Genomic DNA, 12,012 nt, shown 5'->3' with positions numbered 1-12,012 from the left:
CCGAATCTCCCACTTAGAAACCTCTACCCTTGATCTATAAAAGCCTTGTCTGGGCTGGAGCGATGGCTCAGTGGTTAAGGGCACTGCCTGCTCTTCCAGAGGTCCTGAGTTCAATTCCCCGCAACCACATGGTGGCTCACAACCATCTATAATGTTATCTGATGCCCTCTTCTGCAGATAAAGCACTCATATGCAATAAATACAATAAATAAATCTTTGAAGAAAAAAAAAGCCTTGTCTTCTTCACATCCAATGCTGACCTCTCGAACCTTACCTTAGGAAGAGGTGGCCTGTATACTTCAATAAAATAGCTTCTTTAGGACTGGAGTGATGACTCAGAAGTTTAGAGCACTGACTGCTCTTCCAAAGGTCCTGAGTTCAATTCCCAGCGTGGCTCACAACCATCTATAATGTGATCTGGTGCCCTCTTACGGTGTGCAGGTGTACATGCAGGCAAAACACTGTATACTTAAATAAACAAATCTTAAAAAATATATATATATAAAAAAGAGCAGGCTGAGCAAGCCATGATGAGCAAGTTAGTAAGCAGCACTCCTCCATGGCCTCTGCATTAGCTTCTTCCTCCAGGTTCCTGCCCTGTTTGAGTTCCTGAGTTCCTTCAATGATGGACTACAATGTGGAGATGTGAGCCAAATAACCGTTTTCTGGTCATGGTGTTTTATCACAGCAATAGTAACCCTGAGGAGGATAGATGGGAGGAATGCTGCAGGGAGATAGTCCAGTGAATAGACCCAAGGTAGGAAGGAACAGGTAGGTGGCTAGGGGGACATGTGCGCATGGGTGTTGGTGCCTGAGCAGAGAGGAAGGCTGGGGAATTCTGTTTCTGAGGGCTGCGTCTGGGACTCATGTCTGGTGGTGGTGGGGCTGGTAGTGGTGTGGTCTGGCGAATCTCAGCACAGACGGGTCTCTGAGGAGCCAACTCAGTGACTTGGGCCCTCTGGGAGTATGGATGCGGGTGGGCCTGGCTCAAAGACGCCCTTGTTGCCCCAGCCTAAAATAGAGCAGGAATAGAGTGATCCCGTGAGAAGATTCTGGCAAAGGGCTGGGGTGGGGTGGGGGTGAGGGGGGGAAGGGCATGAGTCACAGCTGGAAACCCTTGAGCTTGACACTCCCAACTAACGTTCTGCTGCCCTGCCCAACACCAGGAGACTGAAATCCACTAGGCCCTAATGACTACGGGAAGGCCTCCCACATCCATCCCTGCCCACCACTTAGGTCTGCTTGGGGAGCTGGCTTCAGCTATGCTCCGTCATGGAGGAACTGAATGACTTGCCCACGCCTCATCCCCCGGGGATCCCGCTTCTTAGAGGTACCAGAAATAAGGGACCTCGGCCATCTGCTGTGAGGGACCTGGTAAATGAGAGAACCAGGGACCAACTCAAGGACCATTATCCGCCTCTGTGTTTCTCTAGATCTGTTTCCTCATCTGTAAAGGTCGGTTCTTTGCAGGTTTCCGGTAGGAAATCCATGTGCAATCCCTAGAGCTCCCGAGACCTCCCACCTGCACCTCCAGCCTCAGGCCCTCAGCTGGCACACTAGGGAAAGTTAGTTAAGACTGACATTAATTTTTTCATGCCCTGCACAAGCACACTCAGCCTCCTGCTCCTCGCACCCGGGAGTGTATAGGTGGACGTTGTCCCCAACCCCAGGGCCAGCTAGTCACTCCTGGCTAGAAGCCTGGCTCCTCGTGGGTGCTACCACGTGCTAGGCTCTCACATGTTTGACTCAACTACGGGTTGTGCAGCAGTAAATCCTGCTGTGCTTGTGGATGAAGTCCATGGGGGCGGTGCAGCTGGTGTCCGGGTGAGCGGGGTTGGCGCGCCCTCTAGAGGCCATTCCGTCTTGCTCCACAGCCAGAGGGGCTCCGGATCTGGAGCGCAGGGCGGTTGGAAGATCCTTTCTGCTGCCTCCTGCAACCCTACCTACCTGCAGCAGCCCCACTTTCTGTAATCTAGAAGCTCTCTTGCTCTAAGTCCTCCCACAGAGGCGTCTCAGACCCCCTCAACTGCGGCTGCGCGCCACGCCCTATTACCATGGAGACTGCTTGTACACAGTTTCCCCTTCCCACCCTATCGCTAACCCAGGCCCCTCCGACAGGACGGGTGCCCGCTTAGGAGGGAGCCTGCCTGTTCCAGCGGCGGGCACCCATGAACATCAAGGGCCCAACAAAGTTGGTCGTGGGCAGAGTGAGGTTCTTTGGTCAACACCGCGGGGAGGTGAGGCCCCCGAAGTCTATGAAAGCTTGGGGTCTTTTCCAGGTCTCTGAGTGTCAGGTATTGGAGTTACAGACAGTTGTGATCTGCCATGTGGGTGCTGGGATTTTGTTTTTGTTTTTTCCAGACAGGGTTTCTCTGTGTAGCCTTGGCTGTCCTGAACTCACTTTGTAGACCAGGCTGGCCTCGGATTTACAGCGATCCGCCTGCCGAGTGCTGGGATTAAAGGCAAGCGCCAACTCGCACGGCTGGGTGCTGGGATTTTTAACCCAGTCGGTGACCCTAACTGCTGAACCATCTCTCCAGTCCGTCTTTTTTATTTGATACAAGATTTCATTATGTGGCTCTGATTGTCCTGGAATTCACTGTGTAGACCAGGCTGTGGGGATTCAGGCGTGAATGGCTTTTTTCTTTCTCAGCCGGGCGTTGGCACACCTTTAATCCAAGTACTCGGAAGGCAGAGGCAGGTGGATCTCTGAATTCAAGGCCAGCCTGGTCTACAGAGAGAGCTCTAGGACAACTACATAGAGAAATGTAGTTGTGTAGTTGTTTGGCCAGGAACTACCCCCGCTCCCAACAGGTTTTCTCTGTGTTAACAGTTCTGGCTGTCCTGGAACTCACTCTGTAGTCCATGCTGGCCTCAAACTCATGGAGATCAGCCTGCCTCTGCCTCCTAAGCGTTGGGATTAAAGGCGTGCACCACCACCGCCCAGCCTGGCCAGTAACTTTTTAGGTAAAGCAGGCCTCAAACTCTTACAGATCAGCTTTGTCTATTGAGGCAGCATCAGGCTGGCCTCATACGTCAGGCAATCCCCCTGCCTCTGCCTTCCCTGGTGCTGGGACCAAAAGTGTGCACCATTATGGCCAGTTTGGATGCAATCCAAGCTCAATGACTTTGAACTTGTCAATTCTTGACCCAGAACTTGCTTTAGGCTTTGGGTTCCACCGTAGGTTGGCAAGGCCCTGGAGTTTATGCCCTATCCAAGGTCAGGTTAGGGATCTTTACAACTGAGGGGACAAATGACTCGCGACAGGCGTGGAACCAGTTTTGCCCTGTGCTTCCAGGTCAACTGCTCCGCTTTTTCTCCTGATGGCAAGACCCTGCTCACAGCCTCTGATGATGGTTGTGTGTATGTTTGGCAGACGAAGAGTAGGCGACTGCTGTGGAGACTGGCAGGCCACAGAGGTGGGGCTCAGCCACCTGACTGGAGAGACCTGTAGGGCTCTGTGCTGACTTTTGGAGCCTCCCATGATGACCCGTACCTTTCGGGGAGAGGGTTGGAGCAATAGTCTGGCAGGGAGGGGCTGCTGAGGTAGGGAGACACTAAACCTAACGCCCAGGGGTCAGAGCGCTTGCTCTAAGATTTGAACTCAAATGTTCTTTCTTTCTTTTTTTTTTCTGAGACAGGGTCTCTCTGTGTAGCCTTGGCTGGCCAGGACTCACTTTGTATACCAGGCTGGCCTTCAACTCACAGTGATCCGCCTGCCTCTGCCTCCTGAGTGCTGGGATTAAAGGCGTGCGCCACCACGCCTGGCTCAAATGTTCTCTTAAACCCTAGACACACAGTCCAGTGGTACAGATACTCACAGTGGGTGGTTCCCCAGTTCTTCTGGCTGAGCTGCCACATGAAACGCCCCATTCCACCCTCCATCCCCCGGCATGCACTCTGACCTTTCTCGGTGCTTACCCAGAGTGGGATAAATCAGCCTCAAGCCTGCAAGGTCACATGCTGCCCATGTGAACTCGTCAAGACTCTTGTTTCCTCAAACCATTGTCCTGGGATAGATAAACCCATGCAAGGAAGGTGCCTGACCTGTTAAAGACAAACAAGGCAATGACAGTACAGGGTGATTAACACTTAAGACAGGTTAGGCCTAGGAGGGATATGGATTTGATGACCACCCCTAAGATGGGCGAAGTGGGATCATGTATTCCTGCTGAGCCCAGCTTAGGCCAGGCCCCCATGGCCAGAAGTGCAGGACAATGCCACGTGTTCTCTGCCTCAGGCCCAGTGAAGTTCTGTCGCTTCTCTCCTGATGGCCGCCTTGTTGCCAGCTCCTCCTTTGACCGCACCATCCGCCTGTGGGACGTGGCAAGATCCAAGTGTCTACATGTGCTGAAAGGTAAGTAGTCGGGGCTTGGCCAAGGGCCACTCTGGCTACTTTGTGGACTGTGTCCTGTCTTCTTTCCCACCTTTGGGATGGTGTCTGCAGGTCACCAGCGGAGCGTGGAGACAGTCAGCTTCAGCCCTGACTCAAAGCAGCTGGCATCGGGTGGCTGGGACAAGAAGGTGATTCTCTGGGAGGTGAAGGTATGAGCATGGGGCCTGGGTGGGAGGAGACGTGTGCTCTGGGTTTCCCTACTCCCCAAACCCAATCAGGGTCCAGCCTGTACTTTCCTCCTGCTGTGGCAAGGCCCAGGAAGCCTTAGGCCAGTAGTCATGTAGGGAGCACCTGGCCTCCTCCACCTCTGCAGCCAGGTTCTCTCTACAGTCTGGCCACAGTGTGCGCCTCTTGGCCGGGCATCGTGATTCCGTACAGAGCAGCGACTTCTCCCCTACTGCAGACTCTTTGGTGAGCCTTACCCCGCCACACCCTGCATCAGTGGCACTGGAGTGATGGAGTGGATTCATACTACTTATTACTGTCCACAGGCCACTGGTTCCTGGGACTCAACTATGCACATCTGGGACCTGCGGGTGGGAAGTCCCATTGTCTCTTACAAGGAGTTGGACGGCCACAAAGGCAACATCAGCTGCCTGTGCTACTCAGCATCTGGCCTCTTGGTAAGCTAGGCTCATTTGCCCTGAGACCCTTGAGGGGGCAGGTCATGGTGGGATTCACTGAGCTAAGTGATGTCTGTTTAGGCATCTGGCTCCTGGGACAAGACCATCCGCATCTGGAGGCCCACAACCAGCAGCCTGCTTTTCCAGCTCAAGGGCCATACCACCTGGGTGAAGAGTCTAGCCTTTTCTCCTGATGAGCTAAGGCTGGCCAGTGGCGGTTACTCCCGCACAGTAAGCCCCTCCATCCCAACCTCAGCTTCACCTTCCCAGAGGTTCCAACCGCACTAGAAATGTCCATGCATAGCACATACTGACCTCTGATGACCTAAAGGCCAGCACAAAGGACCAGGCTGCCCCACGCCTGTGACACCAACACTGCTAACCTGTGAACTCTTCACATTTCTGTGCCAGAGACTTTGCAGCACTTTAAACCTTGCCTGCAGACAGACCCATGCCATGCCTGGCCTCAGAGCACACTAATACCTCCCCTCCCACCTCGACTGTTTTTACTTCCAGGTCAAAGTCTGGGACTGCAACACAGGAGAATGCCTGGAGACCCTAAAGGTAAGGCACTGGGATTGGTGCAGAGCTCCGCCCCCACCCCTGCCCAGGCCTAGTACCAGAGGACCCACTGATTTTGATTCTGATGCTGTGTCACTGACAGGGCTTGATGGATGTGGCCCACGCCTGTGTTTTCACCCCAGATGGCAAACTCTTAGTGTCAGGGGCTGCTGATGCGACAAGATGACAAGTCTCCTGCTCAAAGTCTCAAGATGCTCTTCCCTGTAGCTTACCACAGGCCTAGAGTAACAAGAAAGCAGCCACTGATCTCTACTAGAGGGACTACCCTATCCTGCCCCATGACAAGGCCGCACCTGCTGAGGGCCCCCACCCCCACCCCAGGTAAAACACAGAGCAGAAAGCCAGCCAAGCCTCGCACTTTATTGTCGCTGCCTCCTCAGGCCTTGACTGCGTACTTGCGCAGCGGGTACAGTCGCTCTTTCCGCTGCTGCTTCTTGGTCTTCAGCTTCTCCTCGTGCTTGGTGAGCCGGCGGCGCATGGCTCTAGTCTTCTTAGGCCGCAGGTCCAGAGGCTTGTACTTCTTGCCCTGGAACAGAGATGACAGGGTGCATCTGAGCACCTCTGAACAATTTGTAGGGCATCCCGAGCTAAATGCTCACAGTAAGGAACCAGAGGCAGGCCTAATCTCCGCACACTCAGCCTCCCAATTTCAAGACTACAGGGCTAAACTTCAGGAAGGCTTGGCCACGGTCACCGTGACACTAGAGGTAAAACCCTGAGGTGTAAGATAGTCAGTCCCTTAACATGCAGAGGGGCAGAAGCCCCCACCACCAAGAAATTTGAGAGGTGGTAACCCCCAAAGCAAGCTCCTCAGCAGCCGAGCAAGGCACACACAAAGTCTTTAAGAATGTGTAACCAAGCCTGGCGTGGTGGCACACACCTTTAATCCTAGCACTCAGAAGGCAGACGGATTGCTGTGAGTTCAAGGCCAGCCTGGTCTACAAAGTGAGTCCAGGACTGCCAAGGCTACACAGAGAACCCTGTCTCGAAACACTCCGCCCCCACTGCAAAAAAAGTGTAACCAGGAGCTAGGTGTGGTAGTTCATGCCTTTAATCCAGGAACTCAGTAGGCAGAGGCAACTGATCTCTGTGAGTTCAAGGCTAGCCTGGTCTAGGAGAGGTCCACTAGGGCTGTACAAAGAAACCCTGGCTCAGAAAACCAAAGCTAAAGAACCAAAAAAGAACCTGTAACCAGGTTTTCTGTGAGTGGCTACTGGTGCCCACAAAGTCACCTCGGGCAGGCCCTCATCCCTGTGAAGCCCACCTATCCACGTGGAGGTCTGCCCACACAGAAGTCATTCATTCTAAAACAGGTGGGCAAGGCACCTAGAGAGGTGGTGGGCCTCTGCTGAGTTTTGTCTATAAAGACCCTGTTTTCAAACAACACAGAATCCCTAACCTGATTCCTTGTCCAAGGCCCAGAGGCAGCCCAGTGCTGGTTTACTCATTTGTCCTATATGTTAGACCCCACGCTTTAAGCCTCAGCGCTACCTAAATAAAAAGCCTGGGTCTTCAGTCACACATGCTACAGTCAATGTTGAAAAGCCACACGCGCCAGCAGTCACAGGGAAGCACAAAAAATTCCACACAAGTTCCATTACAGGGGGGTTTGGTAAGGCCCACACTCAGTTCCCTGACAGGTGCCCAGGCTCCAGACTCAGAAACTGAGACACTCCACACCCGCCCAAGCCCAAAATCCCCTGACATGAGGGGCCCCTAAGGACAGTGAGCAGTCAACCCTCAACAATTAAGCCTTCTGGAGACTGTTGCCCTGGCCACAGGAGCCAATCCTAGTAAGATGTAAACCTGCAGCCTCACCTTGCCTCTGCACTAACTCTTAGGACACAGTTCTAAGAGAGGCCATTGGCCCCCCCAGTTTACCTACTGTGCTGCCCCTGGGCAACACAACCTCTCCAAGCAGGGTCTTGGCTGTGAGATGGATACACTATGACAGGGAGGCGACACTGAACAGCTAGCTTCACCTCACACTAGTGTTCCAGTTCCCTCTTAGAGCAAAGCCACCCCCCCCAACCACTACTCAGTCCCAAATGGGAGTCTCTTGAGGGCCTAACCCTCCAGTGCCATATATGCCAGAATCTCTCCACAGCAGTTACTGGACAGTGCTCACCTTGTAGAATTTCCTGAGGTTTTCTTTTTGAGTCTGGTTAATGACAGTGAGGACGCGGGCAATGGATTTGCGGACGACTCGTCTGTAAAAACACATGGCAGTGAAGACTGGGAAGGCACACAGCACTCAACACAAGTCCCTCACCAAGTTTGCCACTAGGCGCCCCAGGGACGCGTGTCTGGAGACTTAATACAGGTTTTAACTCAGGCCACGCCTTGAAGTGTTAACTAGTCCAGCTTAAAGAATCAGACGCCGGAGAAATGAACAGGTGTGAAGAGGGGAACACTGAAGATGGGACACTCAGAACAGCTGCCAGGAGCGGTGGCGCACGCCTTTAATTCCAGCACTCGGGAGACAGAGGCAGGCGGGTCTCGAAGTTCAAGACCAGCCTCGTCCACAAAGCAAGGCCAGGACAGCCAAGACTACACAGAGAAAGCATGTCTCGAAAACCAAAAAATATATAAAGAGAACAGTTGTTTTCAGTCATGTCGATGAGAGCATCAGAACACGATCTTGCTCATCCTCTCAAGGCTGTCTGGGGGCGGAATACTGGACGTATCCATCAAGAACCCAGGGTGTCTCTGCAAGTCTCCCTGCTCCTTCCCGTGCGCCTCTAAGCCCCAGGACAACCCGCGTGTAGTCCAGTTCTTTCACCACAGTACGTTGGCCAAGGACGATCTGGGCGCGAGGGGCTAAGGCGGGGACGTGTAATTAACCCAGGCGGGGCCCTCAAGTGCCACTTACATCTTGGAGAGCTTGGATGCGGCGCCGCCGGTCACCTTGGCGACCCGAAGCTGAGACAGCTCCACCTTCAGATCGTCCAGTTGTTTCAGCAGCTCCTCCTTCTTCTTGCCGCGCAGGTCCCGAGCCTTAATCTTGGCCTGCGCAACGAGAGTCTCTGTGGGTCACTGAGCGCGAGTTCCCATTTCCTCCGGGGCCGACCGAGGAGGGACCGCGAGCAGGGTAGGCAGCAGGCCTGAACCGGCCCGGACCCGGCACAACCACCCAGAGCCAAGCCGCAGGTGCCGGCTGCTCCCCGGCTCCCCGACGCCCGCCCTGCGCCCTGCTCCTCCGTCCCCACGTGTCCCCACGCGCCCGATGGCACCCGATTCCCGTAGCCTCACCATGGCTGCGCTGCTCACCGCGGAGGCCGCCAGGTACGAGAGAAAGAGGAAGGGGCGGGGCCGACTTCTGCAACTACTGCCGGGTAGCGCGGAGCTCGGCCAGTAGCGTCGCGGCGTGGGAGGCCGGCCCCGCCTCTGTGCGCAGCGGTGGTGCCCTCCCCTTCCGGGGTACCCTGCCCTGTCCGGATTGGCTGGTCTCTAAGCAACGCTTCGGCGGAAACTGAGTCGCGGGGTTAGCACCGCTTACCGGGAGACGGCGCGGCGAAGCGTTCTTTAGTTCAGTTATTTATTCGGAAAGCCTGAGCTTCTCTGGCCTGTGGAGCTCTGAGCTAGCCGCGGTGGTCTGGGGTGCGGAGGGCGTGAGCTGTGAGTGCGTTATTTATATCAAAGTTTGAGACAAGAGTCTCAGTATAAATCCATGGCTGTCCCGGAACCTTCCTTCCCGAGGCTGAGATTACAGGTTACAGGTTGCCGTGTGTGTGTGTGTGTCAGTCAGGTTCTGCTGAAACATCTCGCTAGTCCAGGTTTTTTTTGTTTTGTTTTGTTTTTTCTTTAAATACAAGCTTTCCATATAGATCCTGGTCTGGTCTGGAAGTCCCGTTGAGTACTGGAGTCTACCGTCGAAAGTGCGCCACCACCAGGGAAAGGTAAGTAACAGTTTCAAGGATGACAGTAGAGTCAATTTGCAGCAAGAACTGCTGGAGACAAATTTCCTCCCTAGACATTTTGGGTTTGCTCTAGGCCTGAGCACGGTGTCACAATTCTGTGACTCCAGCTCTCAGGTAGTGGAAAAGGAGAGTCCCGTTCAAGCCTCCACTACAGCCTGGGTTGCATTATTAAGATGGAGACTGTATTAAAAGACTCGAAAACCAGGGGTTGGGAGTTTGGTTCCTTGGCCGTGTTTGTCTGGTATGCTCAAGGCTCTGGGTTCAATTTCCAGCACCAGCACATGAATAAATAAAAATAATTCCAAAACAAAATCAGATTCTTGCTTTATTGTTAGCTGCTAATTGGTATCTTGGTAAGTCCCTAACCATCTTTGGTCCCTGTGTCTTTGGGGATTAGAGGAACTAAGCTGATAACCCTCAAAGCTCCCAGCCAAGACCTGATATGTAAAGATTGAGCAAAGAATCATTGGTATTAACTTGGTTTAAGTGGACACGGCCCTTCGTCCGCAGCCCCCTACAGACCGCCAGCATCTAGGGACAGATCAATGCAGACTAGAACTGTTAGGTTTCTGTAATAAGTGGCCAAATGGACCGATTGGAGCCCTTTCTTTGCCAAGCTCCAGTCAGCAGCCGCCCTCTGCAGCAGTTTCTCTTCTGTTCAGTACACAATGCTGGTCTAGATTGCAGAACAAACAGGGACTTAGAAGGTTTTTAGTAATCTCCTACCCCTAACAGTAGCAGCCTACCCTTGTATTCCAAGTGCTCTGTACAGTGTTCTGAACTACTAAACTGAGTTAAGCAGTGTTCATGTGCCTGTTTCTGGAGCCAGTCTGGAAGGTCTCTGAGGGCAGAACCACTTAGTTGGTTTTCTGCTTCCAGGCCCAGGGTGTGGAACCTGGTTGGACAGTAGAATTAATGGGCCTTGCTTGTCCCAGACCACTGTGAAGCCAAGGGATATAGAGAAATTAGCAGAAAGTGTGGATTAGTTTTAAATGAAAGTCTAAAGGTGTAACTTGCCAGATGCTCACGTTTCTACTAGTTGTGATTATGCATGCTTTTGGAAAATTTTTATGGCGCCAGGACTAAGCCCAGAATTTCCAGAGTATTGGAATTTTCAGTGTATTGGGCTGCATTCCTAGACCTGCGTCTTTGAAGTTATCTGCTTGTTTCTATTACATGTCCCATCTAACAGCACATCCTGTAGGCTTTAGCTTGAAAACATCTGATATGTTCCTAGTACCTTTTTTGGGTACCTTCCTGGCCTGTGCTAGTATTGCCTACAGCTTACTCCTGTATTTATTTTTTTAAAGATTTATGTGGGTTTTTTTGTTTGTTTTTGTTTTTGTTTTTTTCCAAGGCAGGGTTTCTCTGTGTAATAGCTCTGGCTGTCCTGGAACTTGCTTTGTAGACCAGGCTGGCCTTGAACTCAGAGCTCCACCTTCCTCTGCCTCCCAAGTGCTGGGATTAAGGCCTAACTCAGTGTAATAGCTCTGGATGTCCTAGACTTGCCTTGTAGACCAGGCTGGTCTCAAACTCACAGCGATCCACCTGCCTCTGCCTGCCTGGCTGGCTGGCTAAGATTTACTTTATATGTTAGTGCTCTGTCATGCACACTAGAAGAGAGAATTAGATTCCATTACAGATGGTTGTGAGCCACCCTATGGGTGCTGGGAATCAAACTAAGGACCTCTGGAACTCAGGACCTCTGGAAGAGCAGCCACTGAGCAATCGCTCCAGCATTAAAAACAAACAAACAAACGACCCCCCCCCCCAATAAAACCAAGGTCTTGCTATGTAGCCCTGGCTGTTCTGATATACTTTGTAGATCAGGCTGGCTTACAGAAATCTGCCTGCTTGCCCCTTTAGTGCTGGGATTAAAGGTGTGTGCCTCCAGTCCTTGATGACTGAGCTGTTTTTAATACAGCTGCTAGAGGTTTTTTTTTTTTTTTTTTTTTTTTCTTCCCCTTTTCCCCTTTGAGATGGTTTCTCTCTGTAGCCTTGGCTGTCCTGGAACTCACTTTGTAGAACAGGCTGGCCTCGAACTCAGAGATCTGCCTGTTGCCTCTGCCTCCTAAGTGCTGGGATTAAAAGTGTGGGACAGTCAAATCCCCCCCCCCCTTTTTCTTTTTTGGTACAGCAGGAACTCTCATTAAACACTGAGCCATCTCTCTAGCCTATGATTTGTTTTGAGGCCGGGTCTCACTAAATGCAGACTCTTGAGCCTCCTGGCTTAGTCTCTTGAGGATCAGGATTACAGGGGTGCACTGCCATATCAGATTTCATATCATGGGTTTAAAATCCTATCTGACTGATGGATGTCCATGAACATGAGCTAGAACGTTATTTCATTCACTAGATTTGATGCTATTTCCCTGTCAAACTCGTATTTCTCATCTTCTGACCAGGATGTTCTAGGGGAGGGACTGGAAAGATGGTTCTGAAGGTAAGAGAACTGGTTGCTTTTCCAGAGGACCTGTGGTTCCATCCCAC

At 52.3% G+C, this 12,012-nt stretch overlaps 2 protein-coding genes across 2 annotated transcripts; one reads left to right on the top strand and one right to left on the bottom strand.

The window, feature by feature from the left end:
* Positions 1-1,272: 1,272 nt before the first annotated feature.
* Wdr38 (WD repeat domain 38) lies at positions 1,273-5,886 on the top strand. The gene is made up of 10 exons (XM_051166280.1): positions 1,273-1,374; positions 2,136-2,237; positions 3,300-3,420; positions 4,242-4,358; positions 4,449-4,546; positions 4,728-4,808; positions 4,889-5,020; positions 5,102-5,251; positions 5,537-5,584; positions 5,685-5,886. The coding sequence occupies exons 1-10, from the start codon at positions 1,273-1,275 to the stop codon at positions 5,766-5,768; spliced, it is 1,035 nt and encodes a 344-aa protein (XP_051022237.1). The 3' UTR covers positions 5,769-5,886.
* Positions 5,887-5,959: 73 nt separating this feature from the next.
* Rpl35 (ribosomal protein L35) lies at positions 5,960-8,977 on the bottom strand. Its single transcript, XM_051166330.1, has 4 exons — positions 8,855-8,977; positions 8,475-8,611; positions 7,731-7,812; positions 5,960-6,128 (listed from the first exon to the last, which is right to left on the bottom strand). Exons 1-4 carry the CDS (start codon positions 8,855-8,857, stop codon positions 5,979-5,981), a joined length of 372 nt encoding a protein of 123 aa, XP_051022287.1. The 5' UTR covers positions 8,858-8,977; the 3' UTR covers positions 5,960-5,978.
* Between the last annotated feature and the right edge of the window lie 3,035 nt (positions 8,978-12,012).

Source organism: Acomys russatus, chromosome 24, assembly GCF_903995435.1.
Source record: "Acomys russatus chromosome 24, mAcoRus1.1, whole genome shotgun sequence".
In the NCBI taxonomy this organism is placed as follows: Eukaryota; Metazoa; Chordata; class Mammalia; order Rodentia; family Muridae; genus Acomys; species Acomys russatus.
Note: the sequence above shows the minus strand (reverse complement) of the source record. Positions and strands in the feature narration are given on the sequence as shown.

What these genes read in the sequence shown, in the direction of transcription:
- Wdr38 (XM_051166280.1), top strand. Translation starts at nt 1,273, where the DNA reads ATGGAGGAACTGAATGACTTGCCCACGCCTCATCCCCCGGGGATCCCG. An exon ending in TGATTCTCTGGGAGGTGAAG is followed by an intron (nt 4,547 to 4,727) that starts GTATGAGCATGG and finishes TTCTCTCTACAG; the next exon opens with TCTGGCCACAGTGTGCGCCT. An exon ending in AATGCCTGGAGACCCTAAAG is followed by an intron (nt 5,585 to 5,684) that starts GTAAGGCACTGG and finishes TGTCACTGACAG; the next exon opens with GGCTTGATGGATGTGGCCCA.
- Rpl35 (XM_051166330.1), bottom strand. An exon ending in GCATCCAAGCTCTCCAAGAT is followed by an intron (nt 7,813 to 8,474) that starts GTAAGTGGCACT and finishes GTGTTTTTACAG; the next exon opens with ACGAGTCGTCCGCAAATCCA. An exon ending in ACCTCAGGAAATTCTACAAG is followed by an intron (nt 6,129 to 7,730) that starts GTGAGCACTGTC and finishes TCTCTGTTCCAG; the next exon opens with GGCAAGAAGTACAAGCCTCT.